This window comes from Chanos chanos, chromosome 2 (assembly GCF_902362185.1).
Source record: "Chanos chanos chromosome 2, fChaCha1.1, whole genome shotgun sequence".
Classification (NCBI taxonomy): domain Eukaryota; kingdom Metazoa; phylum Chordata; class Actinopteri; order Gonorynchiformes; family Chanidae; genus Chanos; species Chanos chanos.
This window is the reverse complement of record NC_044496.1, coordinates 13,866,515-13,884,924: the sequence shown is the minus strand read 5'-3', so window position 1 is coordinate 13,884,924 and position 18,410 is coordinate 13,866,515. Positions and strand designations below refer to the sequence as shown.

Below are 18,410 nucleotides of genomic sequence, written 5' to 3'. Positions count from 1 at the left end.
AGGATAAGAGCAGATGAATATTACGTAAGAGGTAATTTTGATAAGATCAGCTGAACCATCATTAGAGGTGTAACACTTGCCTTTAATGTGGCTGGCTCTATGCTGTGATGGTCTTACCTTGCCGTTTGTGCTGGGCGCACTCTCAGAGTTGTGATTCAGCTCTGTCTTTCCATCGAACAGCATTTTTTTCTGACTGTTCTGGTCTCTGTAAAAGGCCAGCTGTAACAGGAGTGGAAACAAACAGGAAACCAGAAATCTGTATGTTAAAAGTGGTCTCCGACAAAAGAGCTCAAATCCTCCGGGCTTTTGATTTTTAAGGGGAGGGGAATATTACGTGAGAGCCACTCCATTCATAATCCTTAAGCACCAACCATGTCAGATTTTCCTCCTTCATTTCATTTTACGTAGGAGTCAAGCGTAAGGACATTATGTCCAATCAACTGCACTCATTGATTAAATTAATTATCATTAATTAGGAAAAAAAATTTAAAAAACAGGATCAAATTTGGCTTTGAGAGTCGAGTTTTTGTGTGGCTGAGTGTCTAACCTAACCTGAGTCTCTAGTTTTTCTGTTAGACATTCAGAGGTGAATCATAGGAGCATAAAGAGACTTTCTTTGAGTCGCATGTGTGTAGACACACACACACACACACACACACACACACACACACACGCAGCTCAAAGAAAGTCTTTTTGCTCCTATGATTCACCTCTGAATGTCTAACAAAAAAATACAGAAATACATTAAAAAAGAAACTAACACTACTCTATTAAAAACACACTGAATAAATCTAAAGTTCCGCTTTGCCAAAAAAAACCCCAAAAACAAAACAAAACAAAAAAAAAACAACAACTCTGAATCTAAAAATAGGGAAGTCAGTACAAAAGAGCAAACATTTTCCTCTATTGTCGCTGTGCTGATGAAGAGAGCAGGCAGTGAGTACAGACTGCCCACTCTCTAAGTAAACCTCCTAGACTGGTCTATCCTGCTGGTTTTGGGTGGAGACAAAGAGGGAGTTTGCTTTTTCAAAAACTACACAGATTACAATACAAATTACACCCTGCAATTAACATGCCTTGGGTGAAATGTGACTGTGCTGATACCGTTCTTAATATGGCTAGAGCAGTGGTGTGTGAGGGTGTGTATCAGTCATACTTCTTTATGGGACGCCGTCAGCTGTTCCTCCAGCGCACTGCATCTCTCCAAGGCAACCCTCAGCCTCTCCCTCACCTGAGAAACATCCAGATCAGTCAGGTCACACACAGGTCACACCTCAAAGAGATCCTCATTACACATTTCATTATCAATATTGTGCATAAATGCCACACTAATGCCACATAAATGCTGGATACTAATATTTCATATTTAACATTGAGGAATGGGATATGGTGTTTTAGACCTGAAAGTAATGTGAATTAAGGCCTTTTGGAAGACTTGAGAGGCAGTTGTGCATGTAAGCTATGGTGATACTTTACCTTCTCATCCAAGGCCTTGTGATGCTCAAAAAGGGATTTCAGGGCCTTAAGAACCTCCACTTCACTGGAGACGCCAGCAGGAGACTGTGCCTGCCTCTTTACTACAGTCATCCGCAGAGAGCGCTCATGACGGGACACCAGACACTCCAAATGCTCCAATAACAACTACTCAGAGAGAGAGAGAAAGAGGAGAGGGTGAGGTGACCTATGACATGCATTTACATACTTTCATAAGGAGTCTCACCGATGTCATTTCATTCTCCGGCATGACTTAGAGAGATAGATTTTTTTCTTTTTTGACAACAAATAACACGTCTGAGAATACTTCATGTGTGGCCTATGTTTTAGCATGTAAATGTACTTTTAGAAGGGTATCTTTGTGTCCCGTGAGTGTGTAAATGTGTTTTTGGCTGTCAGCCTGGTAGCAGGGAGTGCAATCCCCATCTTGTTCAGTGGATCAGCAGGGTTCCATCAGAACAGTCAGGATGACAAAGCCCAAACCCATCCTCTACGCTTGGCACTAATCTTTCTCTCCAGCCTAACTCTCCTCTCTCCTAACAGCTCCACACTGCCTTTTTTGGCAAGCTGCCAACTGTGTCAGGCAGGGCAAGTGTTGGACAAATGAACACATGAGGGCTTGGCCAACGGCTAGAAACCCGTCACCACGGCCCGAGTGGTAACTGACTTATGAAGGCCAAGTCCTGGACTCTACACTCCTTTGAGCAGTCTGAGTACTAGGATACTAAATCAGTGTGTCTACCTCCCTTTACAGGAGCAGCTGGAGTGGAAGTGACATTATGACAGCACAGGGACTCTGTTAACCTTTCATTAACAAAAGCTACACAGCACATACCAAAAACAGGCAAGTACCTCATACAAACAAAGACCAGACAGAAACGCAGTCACACAGCTTAAACATGCGGATACATAAATGTCAGAACAATCGCACTTTTGATGATGTAAGTCATAAGGAGTGTGATGGACAGAGAGGGAATAAGCAGGCTTTTACCGGCACCGAGGGGCAAAAATAACCAGCAGGGCTTTTCTGAATCTGCTGAAGTAACTGAATGTGTAAAGTGATGTGTAATTAAGGTGTCAAGGCGAATATTTTGTGAGATGCGTGTGCCTGTGCATTGGAGGACTACATTTACAAAGCGCAGTTTTAGGAAGGGATATGTAATTACCCGAGTGTTGTTTCTCTCTGCCTTTAACTCGGCAATCTCCTCCTCTCTCTCGAGCAGCTGCTCTCTGCACATGTTCACCTCCTTCGTCAACGCCGCAAACTCCTGCGCAAAACACAAACAAGATGGTTAAATACAGTTTTCCCTAGGTAAGAGTTCTACAGCAAAGTTAAACCCGCATGATTATTTAAAAATGCAGCACTGGGGACATGACAGGGCAGAATTACAGCATTCGGGTTAGGTTTATCTTTGATTAAACATATCATTGAAACAAACAGATTAGCAACTGATTCATTCAAAGGTTTGTTACATATTGTAGTGCAATGGTTATTGATATTTTGCGATCCTGTGAAACATCAGTTTCTTGTTTGCTATGACAATCTTCTCAAATGGAGACACATTTCATCTACAGAAGTTTTCTGGGCTTTTTTTTTTTTCCTGCTGCTGAGTATCCCAGTCATTAGCATTCTAAGAGATGCTTACTTTAGACAACCACCGGACACACCCCTTCATGTGCATTTTAACAGCTTAAATCCCAGCACTTGCTGACAGAGAAATCAGGATTTCCAGAAAACCCCAAAAATTTGAAGGCCGAATTTCAGGCCCAGGCACATAAAAAAACAGGAACGTAAAACTGTGTGTGTGTGTGTGTGTGTGTGTGTGAGTGAGTGAGTGAGTGAGTGTGTGTGTGTGTGTGTGTGAGTGAGAGAGAGAGAGAGAGAGAGAAAGAAAGAGAAAGAGAGAGTGTGTGAGTGAGCTCAAAAGAGAGACAAAGAAGGAAAGAAAGAGACAGTAAAACTAAAACACAGCGTCAACCCACTTAATTTCTGCAGTGACAAGATTAAAGTAACAAAGACAGAGCTGCTGGGCTACAAGTGTAGCTCCAACTTCTTCCTTTAAATGGTCTTCTTTACTGTACTGATGCTTCTCTACAGATGTCGGCACACGACAGGAGAGGAAGAGAGGAGAATTCAAACAGTCATAAATGGGACTCAGTCCCTGCCCCAAATCCAAAACTACACGGATGAGGCCAAAAGTCAGGCCTGTTTCCACAGCAAACAGGAGATAGTGGCGGGTAGGGCCTGACATAATTACAGAAACCACTGGAATCCTAGATTCCAGAGCGGGACCAGAGATACAGTCTGTGTCGGAGCCAATGGCCTAAGAAAACCACTCTTCTGCACTTACCATTAATCTCTCAATGGCTGATTTCCTTCCAGTTATAAGAGTTAGGACATTTAACTGAACTAGAGTGAACAAACACTTGAGAGAAATATTAAAAATCACCTTTGTTTCCTCAAAGAGTCTTTTTTGTTTTTTTGTTTTTTTTGGGGGGGGGGGGGGTTGTTTGTTATTTTTAAGAGTGCTGCTGGATCTAGCTTCATTCATTCTGATATTTACGGAATGATATTTACATTTGGTTCTGTACGTAATAGCTCATTCAATAGCTCAATAGCACATTCCCAAAATCTGGGGGCAGGGAAAGCTATTCAAGCTGTATTTCATTCCACACACAACTCAACAATACAGACAAAACCATTTAATGTTCATTTGCAACTGGCACCAGCTGATTTTGAAAACTGAGTAGTTGCATTTTACCAGTTTAATGATATGACTAAGGGTTTGAAATGTTATCCGGAGAGCTCAAGTTTTCATAGGATGTTACATTATTATCATTTCCTGAGCACAGCAATAAGTCATTCTCATCAAAGGCCCTGCTAGATTATAGGACTAAACCAGTTGTTAACTTGTCATCAAACCGTGAATCAATAACCACATTTCATTTGTGTACTGCCTCAGGCCACAAAACGACTTCACCTCTTTCAGTGTCTGTTACTACAGTTTCCAAATTCATAGAAACAGATAACTGGAGTGGGGAGATAGGAGCTAAGCTGAAGAGCTCTAATGTAGGGCAGAGTTATTTATATAAAGTCAGACAGATTTTTGCACGATTTTGTGTGTGGATTTAGCGATACCATCCCACATTCCAAGACAGAGGAATGTTGATTAATAAGAGCAAGGTCAAACTACTCTCATTGTAAAGTCACTGTCTCCCCACATACAAAAGGGAAAAGCAGTTGAAGGTTAGAAGAAGAGATGTGCTGTAAATCTATCCCGGTCATTTGTGGGCAAATGTAATTGCGCCTACTACCAATGACTATAGGAGAGGGATCACCAATCTGCTGGATTTGGAAGAGGACGTTGATGCCCGGTAATCCTCAGGCAAAAGGGGGAGGGGATTAAAGGAAATGTATATGTGTGCCACCCTCTTAAAGAGACAAAGCTTGAAATATACTCACAAGGTCAAATAAAAAAAACCAAAAAAAAAAAACCAAAATAACAACTGCAATATGAACTCGCATCTACAAAATCCACAGTAGTATTCTTTGGACAGGTTATGTAAGAGAAGAGGCATATAAATGTACTTTATGACTACGTATCAGAAAACACCTATTGTCTTTTTAGTAATCAAACACCATTACAGGCATCTGCTTTGCACAGAGGTCATGAGTGTCTCATATGCACAGAAACTAATTACATCTGACAACGACTTCCATTCACATCAAATTCATCTGGAAACACACCAAGACGAGTCTCACACAGTGGAGCGATGGGACAAAAAGCACAGAGAAGCAGGGGGAGGAATTTAACAAAGACAGAAACAAGTGCTGTTGCTTCACTGTAAACAAATCCTCTACAATTATACAGACTACGTCTGTGCGAGAAACTTAATGAGATAAATGTCAGTTTCAGTAACTAACAGAACAAGGGCTAAGCTTTTAATGAAGTGAAACTCAAGAACAAAGAGAAACTGGCCTTTAGGCTACAGTTTTAGTAAGAGAAATCTGTGACAACCCTCAGTGATAAAGCACTCACAAGCAACACTCACGGTGGACCGAGCAGAAAACTGGTGCTTTCCAAATGAGATGGAGACTCATGGAAAAAACAGGTGGTTGAGCATCTTTTTGTTCAAACACATACAGTAAACTCCAGGCACTTGGCATTACAACATCCAACATGACTCATGCTTCCTGGGTGAGTTCTGACGTCAGAGCGAAGTCTGTCAGCTATATCAAGTCTGTACTGAGGCCAGCATTTTCAGATGATCATATATACTTTGGATACATCTGAATCAGCCGCAACACGTTTCATTTGAAGCCCTTTGATTCCTTCTGTAACCTACTGCACCAGGCAACTGGCATGCATCAAATTAATGAAGCAGATATCTGTCAGTGCATACATTACAGAGTAAGGGCAAAAAATATATAAATACACTCCACAAGTCTTTCATCTTGTGTCAAGTCCAACCTCTAAATATAACATTCATTTCCGGACATTTTCAGGGTTTATTGCCAACAATTTCCAGGCATAAATGATCCTCTCATGATACTTCTGGTATGTAGAGATTTTGGTAGGAGGACGCACTATGCTAAACCTGACTCAAAGGTATGAGGACACAGGACACCAGAGTGAGACAGGACCCAAGACTACAAGCTGTCTGTGCTAGTCACGTGATGAGGTCTGCAGTAGTGAAAGCCAGTCCTGGAGTCAGCTCTGTGGTCTCTGTGTTATGAGAGCAGAGTTGACACCAATCTCCCGTTTCCCCCGCTGTGCCAGCATTACATTTCCATGGGTGCCGTGTTGGGTGGGACAATGGAGAAGGGCGAGCCTAGGCCATGGATTCATTTCAGCCGCATTGAAGGAGGTCCTTTAAGGGTGGCAGAGTTCAGTGTATGCAGAAAGCCTGTCTCTCTATCACTCCAATGATGTAACAAGACGTACAACGTGTCTGTACAACTTTTAAACTGCTATTCGGGTTGCAGACCTATACCGTCAGTATAATCAACTGGAAAAATTAAAATGAAAAAAAACAACAACAAAAAAACAAAACTAAGGAAAGAACCCAAAGATACTCCATATGTGTAAAAAAAAAAAAATACTAAAACAAGCAACAGATGCAGCTATATGCTCTCAGAACATTTTGTTAATGTCTTAAAAGCTATATGTGATCCAATAAGTAATTCCCTGTATTATAAACACATAAACACCATCAGCCTGCATGAATTATGTAGGGTGGCAAAGACAGGCCTAATGAAGCAGGCTCAGGCTAAGGCACCCTCTCACACAAGGCAGATGTTCAGCAGGTCAAAGCCAGAGGATGATGTTACTGCACAACAGATCAGCTGTCAGTCTGACCTCGTCTACATGGGGTCAATCTACATGGTCACACAGCCCCATGGATTAACACCTACAACACACACAGAAACCTCTTAACATCAGAAAGAACTATAAACAGACCCAAAGGTAAAACCACAAGTACCTTCCTTCTGCAAGTACAACCTCGACACCACACAGTTTTTTTTTTTTTTTTTCCAGAATGAAAACAGGAAGAAGCAAAGGATTCTATATTCGTTTTACTAAAGACTTTCACCTCCCTGAATGCTCAGATATCTAATCCCATTCATGAGTGTTTTTCCTCAAAGATTTAAACATTTCCACTGCATCCCTTTTTTAACCTTTATTATTTTTTACTATTTCCACGACTATGTCACACAGTAATCACCCACAGTCACACTATAAAAGACTGACAGAGACGTCCGTTCTGTTATATAATTCTCTCTCTCATCTGGTTCAGATGTTTGACTCTGACAGACTGGTTCAGAGCCTTAAAGCTGGCCTGGGGCTGTGTACTCTCTGTTCAGGGGCCCATGGAGGGTCTAGTGTGAAGATCTGGGCTGAGTTAAGCTGGGACTGCAGCCATCACTGCTGCCGCTGCTGCTCCAACATGCGCCTGGGCTGCTTTAAGCCAGCTATTTAAATTCACATCTGGCATCGAGATGGCTTGGCAAACTGCTGTAGCACTTGGAACAAACCACCCTTTGTCTCCCTCCACTCTCTTTCTCAGAGAGATGTGTTTTTAGCACAAGTTTACTTACACAGTGTTGCCATCCCACTGGGTGCCAAAAAATATTGTTCAAGAAATTCCTGGACATAAAAGGAATGTACAAGCTAAATGGTACTTCTTCTCTAGAGTTTCTTTTATATTTCAATTCATTTTTATCTTAGTTAGTGCTCAGACAGTACATTGCACTGGTGTGAGTAGACTTTGTATAAACTGCAACAGTTTGTGCACCCTATATCTGTACAGTGCAGAATGGATATATTTTGGGGAAGTCAATGTAAACATAATAACTTCTGCAATTGAAATAAAATGTGTAGTAAATCGGTGTACTAGTGTTTACAGGTTACAGACCTAAATATTAGTGCATATATATTAGACACGTTAAACTATTTAAAACAGATTGCTAAATTTGCTCTGATTAATCATGATAAATGCTATATTTCATTGTAGATGCCATGAATTTTAAAGAAAAGATACTACAGAAAGGAAAATAATCTAATTATGCTTTGACCAGCTTTTTGAGTGGCTTGTTATAATAGCACTCATAGCACTGATCTCATGAGCATCTCTGGCTACACAATGGTTTGCTTTACAAACTAGTTGTCTAATAAGGCTGCCCAGAACCCTTATGGGTGTCTGAAGACTTTTATGAGTGCTGCAAAGAAAACAATATAATAATAATAATAATAATAATAATAATAATAATAATAATAATAATAATGTGTGCGTGTGTGTGCAGATGCCAAACAATCCATAAAAGCGTTTTATGACCGTCTACTGCCACACACAACCACACACACACACTATATACATATATATCTCCAATCCAAGTGTTTTATTATAACTACTTTGCTATATATAATAAATACAACATAGCTAGTTTTGAATCTATGGAATTCAGATAGGAGGTTTTTGGGTGGCCACTGTTCTTAGCTCTGTTCTTTAGTCAGAGAGGATTTCTGAGGAAAAGAACTACGCAGTGAGCTGAAGTCATCAGAGATAAAGAGGTCTTGGCTTACGAAGAGTTATCAGGAGTCCTGAATGTGCTCTCTGACCCCTGTCTCAGAGGGACAGCATTGATCTGATAGGAACTGATAAAAGCAACATGAATGGTTCAGGAAGGTCCAAGTACAAATCAGGAGCAGGACACATGCTTCAGCATATAAGCCTATGTGGAAGCAGGTAAACATATTCACACAAGGGACGGGCAGCATAATAACAATGTTTCATCATCAATACAAACTGCATCCTAACAAAGGTTTTGAGCTTATTTCCATTTAGCCTAAAACCAGCCATTCAGGCAATTTAGCCTAAAACCATTTGCACTTTTAATATACAGAAATGTAAGATTTTATAAGAGAATATATATGCTAAAAACAAGTCATTCACCACTAAAGTTGATATCTGTTCTTATGAGTTTTCAAGCTGGTCCAAACGTCATGTCTGGTCAAGTCTTGACAATGATATTTCAACCAATGCCACTGTGCAAAACATAAAACCCCATCTTTTTTCCTGCCTTTTCTGAATGGAGCATTGGTGTGCTTTAAGTTAGATTGTATCTTTTTGGTGACGTACTAGCTACCCTTTGGAACGTAAAACGTTAAATATCTGGATGGACAAGATATTTCTGGATGAAATATCTTCAAATAAAGCAATATTACATAGCCTCATGTTTTGTTATACTGCCCTCCTCTAACTGACACAACAGAGATTCAGTAGAATCAACAATCAGTGGTCTGACCCACAATCATGCGAATACTGTCTCCCAACCCATTCCTTACAGCAACCCGCCCTGAGACTTCCTCAGATCTCACACTAACAGCCTGCTGCTCAGAGTGCACCGAGTTGGCTTTTACTCTGTGGGTAAAATTCAATACTCATATGCCTGCTCCCAGGCGACAGTCTGGGAACTACAGAGCCCTAACATGAACATGGGTTTCATCTTAAAAATGAGCCGACGGTTCTAGTAACTTTGACAATAATAAAGTCCCTGCGTCTTTGAATCTTTTAACTTTTCAAAATTAAGTTCTCAAGCCATTTTAAAAGTCGTTGAGATTGAAAGTAACGTTTAATGTGGGTTAAAAGCATCACATCACATTTTTTTTTACTAGAGTAAGTGCTATCGTCTTGCTTTTTACAACCTGAAGATGTTTGTTAGGCCTATATGTAGTCTGTGCAGTAAATACTGCTTCAAGACGAAGACAGCAAAGGGCAGCTGCTAATCAATGGTTAAATTGACAAGATTCTGGAAAATCCAGCCAGCAATGTTTGTCTTTTTCATTTTTCCCAAGACAGTAGAGTTCTCAACATAGTAAGACTTGCTGATGGACACTGAAGCCTAAAAAGCATGTATTTCACTGCACAAGTCGTGGAAGGACAACCACATTTAAACCGTCCACTTCTCTTAATCATTCAAAGAAACTAGAGGACCAATGTGAGCACAGTAGTACATTAAGCAGGTTCCTGGCACTGATCCTTCATACCTTTCACACATGGAAAAAAAACAAAGGATGGGGGGAAATATTACTGTCAGACTTTCCATGGACACAGTGCCTGGACCTCACTGTAAGATCAATATAAGTTAGCCTCCTGCTCTCTCTAAATGGCACTTAAAAATGTACTTTAGCAGCATCAACAATACACTCACAGCAGTCCAAAAGCATGCCATCAATAAGCTCCACTACTGTGTGAAAAGGTGGGACAGGAAAGTGTTACAGCATAACTAAAAATAAACAGCAGTTTAAAAAGGAAACCAACAGTATTGTCCTCAACTGACACTTTCATTCACCTTGTTTTTCAATAACTCTTCTTTTGAATTCTGAAGTCTGATCACAAGACTACTTAGACTGCTCTCTCTCTCTCCTTCTCTCTCTCTCTCTTCCGATTACAAAGAAATACACACAATCACGTGAAGTGGTTAGGTTTTCTCACCAACACAAAGCAGCGACTGTGCTACTCTAATGACCACTAAGCCTTGAGCACAGCTCTCACATTCTCAGCACTCACTAACACAGAGAACAGCACAAGTCTCTCTTCAATCGTACCACATACTTTTACACCACAGCACAGTTATCACAATCAAAAAGACTGGGATAAACACACTCTCCTGCCCTGGGAACGGGCACACAGTTGATGAGAAACATTAGGGTGTACCCCAAGCTTAAAATATTGTGCTAATCAGTGAGGGCGGTCATACACACACAAACTGCTTATATGGTCTATATCTATAACCCACATTCAAAACAAAACATGGAAAAGCCCACACAGATATACCGCACCCAGTGACAACCCCTGTGAGGTTTCAGCCAAAGCCTTCATGTGAGTATTCTGCTCTGGAATGTTTGTGCATTCCACAGGAGACCTGCTCTCTCCAAGAGAACTATGGAAAGGGGTGGGGGGGTGGGGGCGGTGGGACGAGCTTTGAAGGTAGTCGACCAAACCCCTTAGGGCAAATCTGAGAGAAAAAAAAAGGGAAGAGCGAGGGGAAAAAAAAGCTTGTGGAGTTATCTTTTAAAAAGGCTCTTTTAATGGACACAGGAAGGAAATAAGGGGTTTATTCTTACTCGTGAAGTCATCCCTGCCCCTTCATGTGTATATGCACACTCTAGCATTGCCTTGGTTTTTACTTAATTCTAGCTAGAGACTGGATGAACATCTCATCTAAAGCAGCTTCTGAAAGGGTACACGCATTTGTTATAACAGATAAGCATTTCATTTGACAGGTTAAATTATATTTTACTAATCTAACATATATAGTCTACTCCTTGTTGCAAGATTCAACTTAAGTTTTTTGTTATCATGTAGGATGTCTCTCTGTATATGTTCTGTTTCAGATTATTTCAATATTCTGATGATTTCTGTAACTATCCCCAAAACAGTTATTAGCCTATCCTGATGTGACGTCTACATTCATGTGCCATACAGTGATTTGCCACCAAAAAAAAAAAAAAATCTATCCGCTATCCTGTCTTCATTCATTTCACTCTGACGGGAGTTTTTTTTCGGTAGGTCAGCCATCACGAATGAATACTCCAGCCTCTAAGTAACCTATTGATTCTTTGCTACATGTGACCAAATATCAAATCAGATCACATGCATACTGTGGACTCCTTTTAAGCAGTCTGCAGTCACTCTTTTTGTGGAGAGAGAGAGAGAGAGAGAGAACAAAACGTTCCTCCATTTTCTGACTAACTAGGTTCCCAGCACGGCAAGAGACTGTGTCATGCAAGTCAAAGTCAAAGTAACATTGACAGCCATACCGAGGGCCGAAGGCCCATTCCTACAGCTGGGAGAAAACTAAACTGAATCTAGACATTAAATCAGTATTGCAGCTTCAGACATTGGTGTATTTTGTGGTGATTACAATGAGAGTTTAAACATCCCAGAAAACAAACTAGGCATTATCTTTATCTCTCCTTATATATGCCTCTATCTACATCTCATTTTTTGTCTTTGGCAGCTCCATTCTTCAAAGACATTCAAACAGAGTAAAAAAAGAAAGCAACAGGGGCCTTTTCAAGCAAACTGAAAAATAGTAGGCTAGTATTCAAACTACCCTAGTTTGACACACAACAGAATTACCTCCACAACTAGATTTCCTCATAATTTAAGGCGAACTGACTGAAGACATTGGAGTATTTTACACATGACAGAGCTTCCTGAGCTTTTGATGATATTCAAACTTTCAGTTCAGGTGAGAAAATGCATGATGCATGCACACAATCGTGTGTGATGCATGCAAAAAGCAACAATTCTACCTATGTTCAAAGTATCAAGTGGCATACACTGAAGCCTCAACATGGAGGCATTAGTCAGACACTTGTTCTTTAATCATAATCTCTCTAATTATGTACCTGCACTCTGTGCTTTCCAAATACATCAAGCAAAACAAGAAAACATGTACTGTCATGTAGGCTATGAGCAGGATTTACAAAAGGTGCGCTGGTATTTCACTATGGGCAAAGCTGGAAGCACAAGCCCTTGTCTTATGTATGGTGTGGTTGGCACTCTCATTTGGACTACTGAAGTGATCAGAACACAAATGGTGACATCTCTAGTTATTTTTGTCATTCTGGTGTAGTCACCCTATGCCCAGAGGTCAGAACCATCAAAAATTCCAGCACTGATGCAAAATATTTGCTTCAATTATTTTTGGAATGATAAATCGGTACAATTATGAAATAACCAATGCAACACAATCATATCAGGCAGTTACTAGCCTTGATATTCAGACCCCACATTCCACTTTCCATTTCAACCAGATTTGTATCCAGTCTGTTAGTGCGTTCCTCCAAAAATGTTACGTTCTGAGTCAAAATACCATACACGAGAATGTAGTTAAAACCATGACAGTTACTGAGTTCTTCACACAAGCAAATTAGGCACCCTTGTAGGCTACCTTAATACATCTGACCCAAAATCATTAGTAAATGAGAGAAGAAAGAGACCAGGAATTAGAAAAAATTAGGTTTCCACTTTTGTGGTATACAAGGCTGTATACCAAAAATGTATTTCATCCTATGTTCATCCTATGCCCAAACATATTTGCCTTTCAATTGACCACAGCATCAAACTGGATGAGTCAAAGTAAAAACAGATTTGTCTGAACCTCAGCTCCAAAGGCTCGGACTCAGTCACGACCTAGTAAGCTTTTTCTGTTAGGACACAATTGGCTGTCCAAGATATCACAGTACGCTAGTGAGGTAAAACAACACTTGTTTCACTAGTAGCTAAGTTTTTCTGCCTTGAATGGAAGGCTTACAAAAAAAAAAAAAAAACATTAAACAACTAAACAAATGCTCTCCGGGCACGAAAGTGCTGTTTTCTTTCATATAAGCTATTTTACTGAATCCTTTCCATGTGGGCTGGAAAAAAAATTCAAGGGTTTCCTCTAATGAAACGAGATGGAAAATACACTGTATTAAAAAGAAACTGAAACAGAAGAGCCATTCAACTAAGAAGTAGCGTGCCATGAATGATTAAGGGGGGGAAATATGATCTCCTGTTCTGAAATTCAGAATGAGTGAAGTAAACATGATAACAAAAATGAGACCGTTTACATAGGGCTCTACACAGAAATTAATAACAGGAGAGGCTAGGTCTATGTATTTACAGGAGAGGCTAGGTCTATGTATTTGCAGGGGTCTGGCTGTAATTGGCAGCAGGATTACTGGACCCCAATACTTTAGCAATTTGTTAACATATAATTGGATGATAATGGTAAAGTGAATAGGCAAAAATGCAAGTAAATATTTTCTACAGTTCAGGGTCAAATTATGGATCAAGAGTATTATGTATATCATCCACACCACTAACCATACTGCATCTGAGCTGGAATAACCATCCACTTGGGGAAAAGACTGAACTAGGCCTACACCATTTGATCAAGAATCTTAAGTTCACATGTATAGCCTCTGTGTCCTCAAATTCTGCCCCTGTGTGGTAATACTATGGGTTGTGCAAGGATTATGCCCAAGTCCTACATGATGCAGCCTGGTCTATGTATGTTTTGACAACAAACACTCCCTTATACATCCTACAAGAGCTGAATCAACAAACCTTGTGGACAAAGTAAAGCAAATTTGGCTTTTATTGAGAGTAAGTCATCTCTGAACAGGCAGAATTTTGACACTACAGTTAACTAGAATGAAGCTCAATGACTGGGAAAGGTTTAACCCCTGTAGTGACCTACAGTGAGGTCACCTTGACCCAAAAAATACATTTTTGCTTTCCTCTCCATCCACATTTCTCTGTTCATTCTTGATCTTTTTTTTTAATTTATCTAGCAACATCTCAGCAAACTCAGGTATACAATTCTTGGATGGTGTTGGAAAAAATGCGCTTTTTTGACAATAAAGGCTTTGGGTGCGCAAGAGAACATAGTAGAATAAAAAAAAACTGTAATGAGTTGATTGATGTTATTTCCTTAGTATGCTTGATATTGTAGAGTTAAACATACACTGGTCAGATGACAGAGACCAAACCAGAAACACTCAAAACATTAAACTATAGTGCTCTTTCCCAACAACAAAGTCTATAACAGTTAGCCTACAAAAAAGAGATGACAAGAGAAATACTACATTGGATTTCATCATATAATCTGAAAAAATGTCTCATTATATACCCGCACTAGCAAGAACACCTGGCAAAAATGTCAGGTAGAGTCTGGCTACACTTAACCACTACATATGCTGTATTTTTGCATGTGAACCTTGCATACTTTACAATGAACAGCCGTTAAATCACATAATTTCTAACACAGCTCCCTATCACCATAGAACATTTGTTAGGGGAAATTATATTTAAGAGACACTTTTTGGGTTATACTCCAGCCTATTTTGCCATGCACTGGTCTTATTTCATCAGTGATATGAATTCTTGATTAGTCAAATTCTGTTCAAACAGTTTCATAAAAGTTCTATAAACACTTTGGACATGCTCCATGACACTTCTGTAAAAAACAAACCAAAAAAAAAGTTCAACAAATAATTCTGCAGACAATGCAATTTATTCTATGTTTTTTTTTTAAATGGTATAAGCCCACATAGGTGAAATATGGACTTTCAAGGGTTAAGGATTTTTTATATCATTAAATTACTCCATCATATTTCATTAGGTGACAGTTACAACATAGATTTAGGTCTTTCCAAGCATTGTCTTTTGTGTGCCGATGAATTTAACGCTGATGTGAGGATGCTTACCTGGGGCAGAGCAGTATTGAGTTGTCTCTGAAGGGAGTCCCTCTCTTGGCTGACATCCTGCAGTTTTCCCTGGGAAACAGCCAGGTTCTCTTGAGTCTCCCGGAGTGTGTCCAGCAACCGGTCCCTCTCTTCAAGCATAGACACCATTAGAGACTCAAAGTGCCCCTCTGAGTCCGACTGCAGTGGGGAGCCAGATCCCCGGCCTCCCCCATTGCCCCCTACCTCTGCCTCACTTATGGTGGGCATCACCTCACACATCATCTAGACAGAGGAAACAAATACAAAAATGAGTACACAATGAAAAGTTTACATAGCTAAAAAAAATCATGTGTAAAAGCACTGAACTGACGACAACAAAAGTATTTTATCTTAGGACTATGGGTATGACATGCTAAATGCTAAGGTTAAACTCTTAAAAACTACCCTTCAGTCGAGATTGAAATGCTGCACTGACCAGGATAAAATGAATAAAACTGTCTTTTGAACACAGAGGAGACCTGTAACTGATAAACCTTTGTCTCATGGTATGGGTAAATAGACGGATAAGTGGGATGAGCTCTGCGATGACTGTTCCAAAGTGCATCCACACATACCACAGGACACAACAAACCTTATAACACACACTGACTGGTCACAGACCAGGGAGACATTGACCTGCTCAAACGAAAACTCTTACATCTAGGACACAGAGAGGGACCACAGGATGGTTTTACTGTAATACAAAAGCCTAAGAGTCCAGAAAATGCAGAAAATGAGAAACACAACAAACGGGGTAAATCTGAGTGGAGGCATTCAGAGCTGGGTGGCACTAGCAAACCTCACCAATTCCATGCCAAAGACACCTGCTTTCAAAATCCACTGTGTTCACTTCAGTTCCCATCAGGGCTTCAATATATTGATCATGCATGCACTCTGTCCTTAAGAGAGGAAGCTGTTTATTGTTACTAGCTATCCCGCTCTGGAAAAACCGGCACATCTCGCTGGCATATACAGAATTAATGCCAGAAAAAAATTTAACCCACTTTTGTGCGAGCGAATGGATTGTGATGCTGCTGTGCTCTCATAAGGAGGTCAGACACTATAGCCTTACAACGGCCTGGGGGAAGGGCCCTGCTCTAGCATACACAAGACGGATTGACAGATGGCACTAGCGGGGTACTTCGAGGCTGCATGAAAGCGAGGCATGAAAGACCCAACATAAGCTAACAGCATCCTCTTATTCTTCATCTCAAGCATGTTCAGCCCACAACTCCATAAACCTAACCTATTGCTAGAGTAATCATTGTGAGCATATACTGTACGTGAGTGTATTAATATGTATGCTCGTGTTAGGGGGGAGGGGCAAAATAAGGGTCAAAGGTTAACACCTAAGTCATACCGCAGGTCATGTGGTAACGCGTATATAAACATGTAAACAAATGTTCCCTCTTGAATTTAGCAATGTGAAATATGGTACCGTTATCAGGCTCATGTAGACTGAACCTAAGCATTTTCAACATTGCTACCTCAAATATACATGTGAGATCACTGGGGAGAGAGGAATGGTCCGACTAAAGGAAAGTCACATGCCAGGTACAAAAGCACCATGTTGAACAAAATGTGCTTTAAAGCATACTAAACAGACGAGCGGCAAAGTTTACTGTTTAAATCTAATTGTTCCGAGACACTGTGATCCAACACAAAATAACTGCCTCTTCAAGCCAGTATACCGAAATTGTTGCTTTTCACGAGTATATTTGCAAAATAACTCTGCAGCGATAGTATATGCATCTGATATTAAGTTTCCGGGTTGTAAAAAAAAAAAAAATAAACTACTTGCCTTTGCAGATCAGATGGGTACTCCGTCAATTCCACTTTCCTTTTTTGAAGACAAGATATCTCCAATCTAATGACAATCAGACTCCGTCTTTTGTTGATGCAGACTCAGTCGTAACGGTGAAGTTGGGGGAATCTTTCAAGCAACGGAAATTCATTGAAACTTAAAACTTGGAAGAAACAATCACGTTGAACATTGGCGATATAAATAAGTCGACCAGTCAAAGTTGGGAAAAAAATCCTAAGGCCTCTCTCAGACCAACATAATTCTCAGTGCTAGCGGGCTATTAGCTTGCTATCTGGCTACTTCGGATATGCATAGTTTAAAAACCACTTGTTTGGACAGTGTAAGTCAGTTCGTGACATTGCTTCGTTTCCAAGTCATTTCTCCAATTCGGTTTCGAACGAGAATCTGATGACGTCTCTTTACACACCACACTAAAGTAGAAAAAACGTACCTTGACAAACCTGCGAGTAAGCAGGCTACAAATGTACGCTAACCAGTTAGCGATCAGCTTAGTTGTTAGCTAACTCGATATCTCGCGAATGACGAGGGAGAAATTGCTAACTAAGCAACATCAACATCGAATAAGGCCTCAAAGTGATTATAGTCCGCCAGACAATATAATTTAGACTTTGTAAGGCAAAAGATCTGTTACTTCCAACAGTTTTTGCATTTGCAACTAAGCCGCGTCACCACATCGGATTCGAGTTAAAGAAAGGCAGAGTGTATAATCCAAAATGGAAAACGTCGGGAAAAAATATCACGAACAGTTAAAATTCTTAGTTTAGACACCACATATCGCACAGAAACCGATACATTCCTCAAGTTCCTTTGATGTTCCGTTCACTCTAAGAGGATAAACAATGTTTGGCCAAATCAGAAGCGTTGGATTCCTGGGTTAAGGAGTTACAGCTCGGTGATTACCGACCCTTTCCCGGTCGGCGCAAGAGTCACTGCTCTTGTTATCCTGCCGTTTCCTGCTCTCCTGAAAAGTCAGTGCGTTCGTGCGTGCTAGTGACGTACGTACGTGGCCAAATGGGAAACGTTTATGGGAAGTCTACAGTGACTTCTCCCAAACTATGATCTCTTTGTAAATTAGGGAAACTGAAGTGGGCGCGTTTTTTATGTTATTTATATTCGCGTGTGGTCGAGGTTATCATGTGGATATCCTCACGTACTAATGCTTTTTTGTGTATTTAAATGTTGAAAATGTTAAGTTGCTTGCGACCAATTGTCTTATTATGGTAAAATATTAATAATCGAAATCATCTCTGACCAAAATACCAGGGCACTGGACATTAGCCCGGTACGCTACTCTACGAACAAATTGA

General features: G+C 40.3%; 1 protein-coding gene across 1 annotated transcript in view; it reads right to left on the bottom strand.

Annotated features, from left to right (window-relative positions):
* The window catches only part of ppfia1 (PTPRF interacting protein alpha 1), a 38,882-nt gene extending 20,875 nt beyond the window's left edge, over positions 1-18,007 (bottom strand). Inside the window, exons 1-6 of the mRNA XM_030766154.1 lie at positions 17,080-18,007; positions 15,261-15,521; positions 2,661-2,762; positions 1,477-1,641; positions 1,157-1,231; positions 118-219 (exon numbers count right to left, since the gene is read on the bottom strand). Of these exons, the coding sequence (XP_030622014.1) occupies positions 118-219; positions 1,157-1,231; positions 1,477-1,641; positions 2,661-2,762; positions 15,261-15,521 (705 nt within the window). The 5' untranslated portion in view covers positions 17,080-18,007. The remainder of the gene's footprint in view (positions 1-117; positions 220-1,156; positions 1,232-1,476; positions 1,642-2,660; positions 2,763-15,260; positions 15,522-17,079) is intronic.
* Positions 18,008-18,410: the final 403 nt, after the last annotated feature.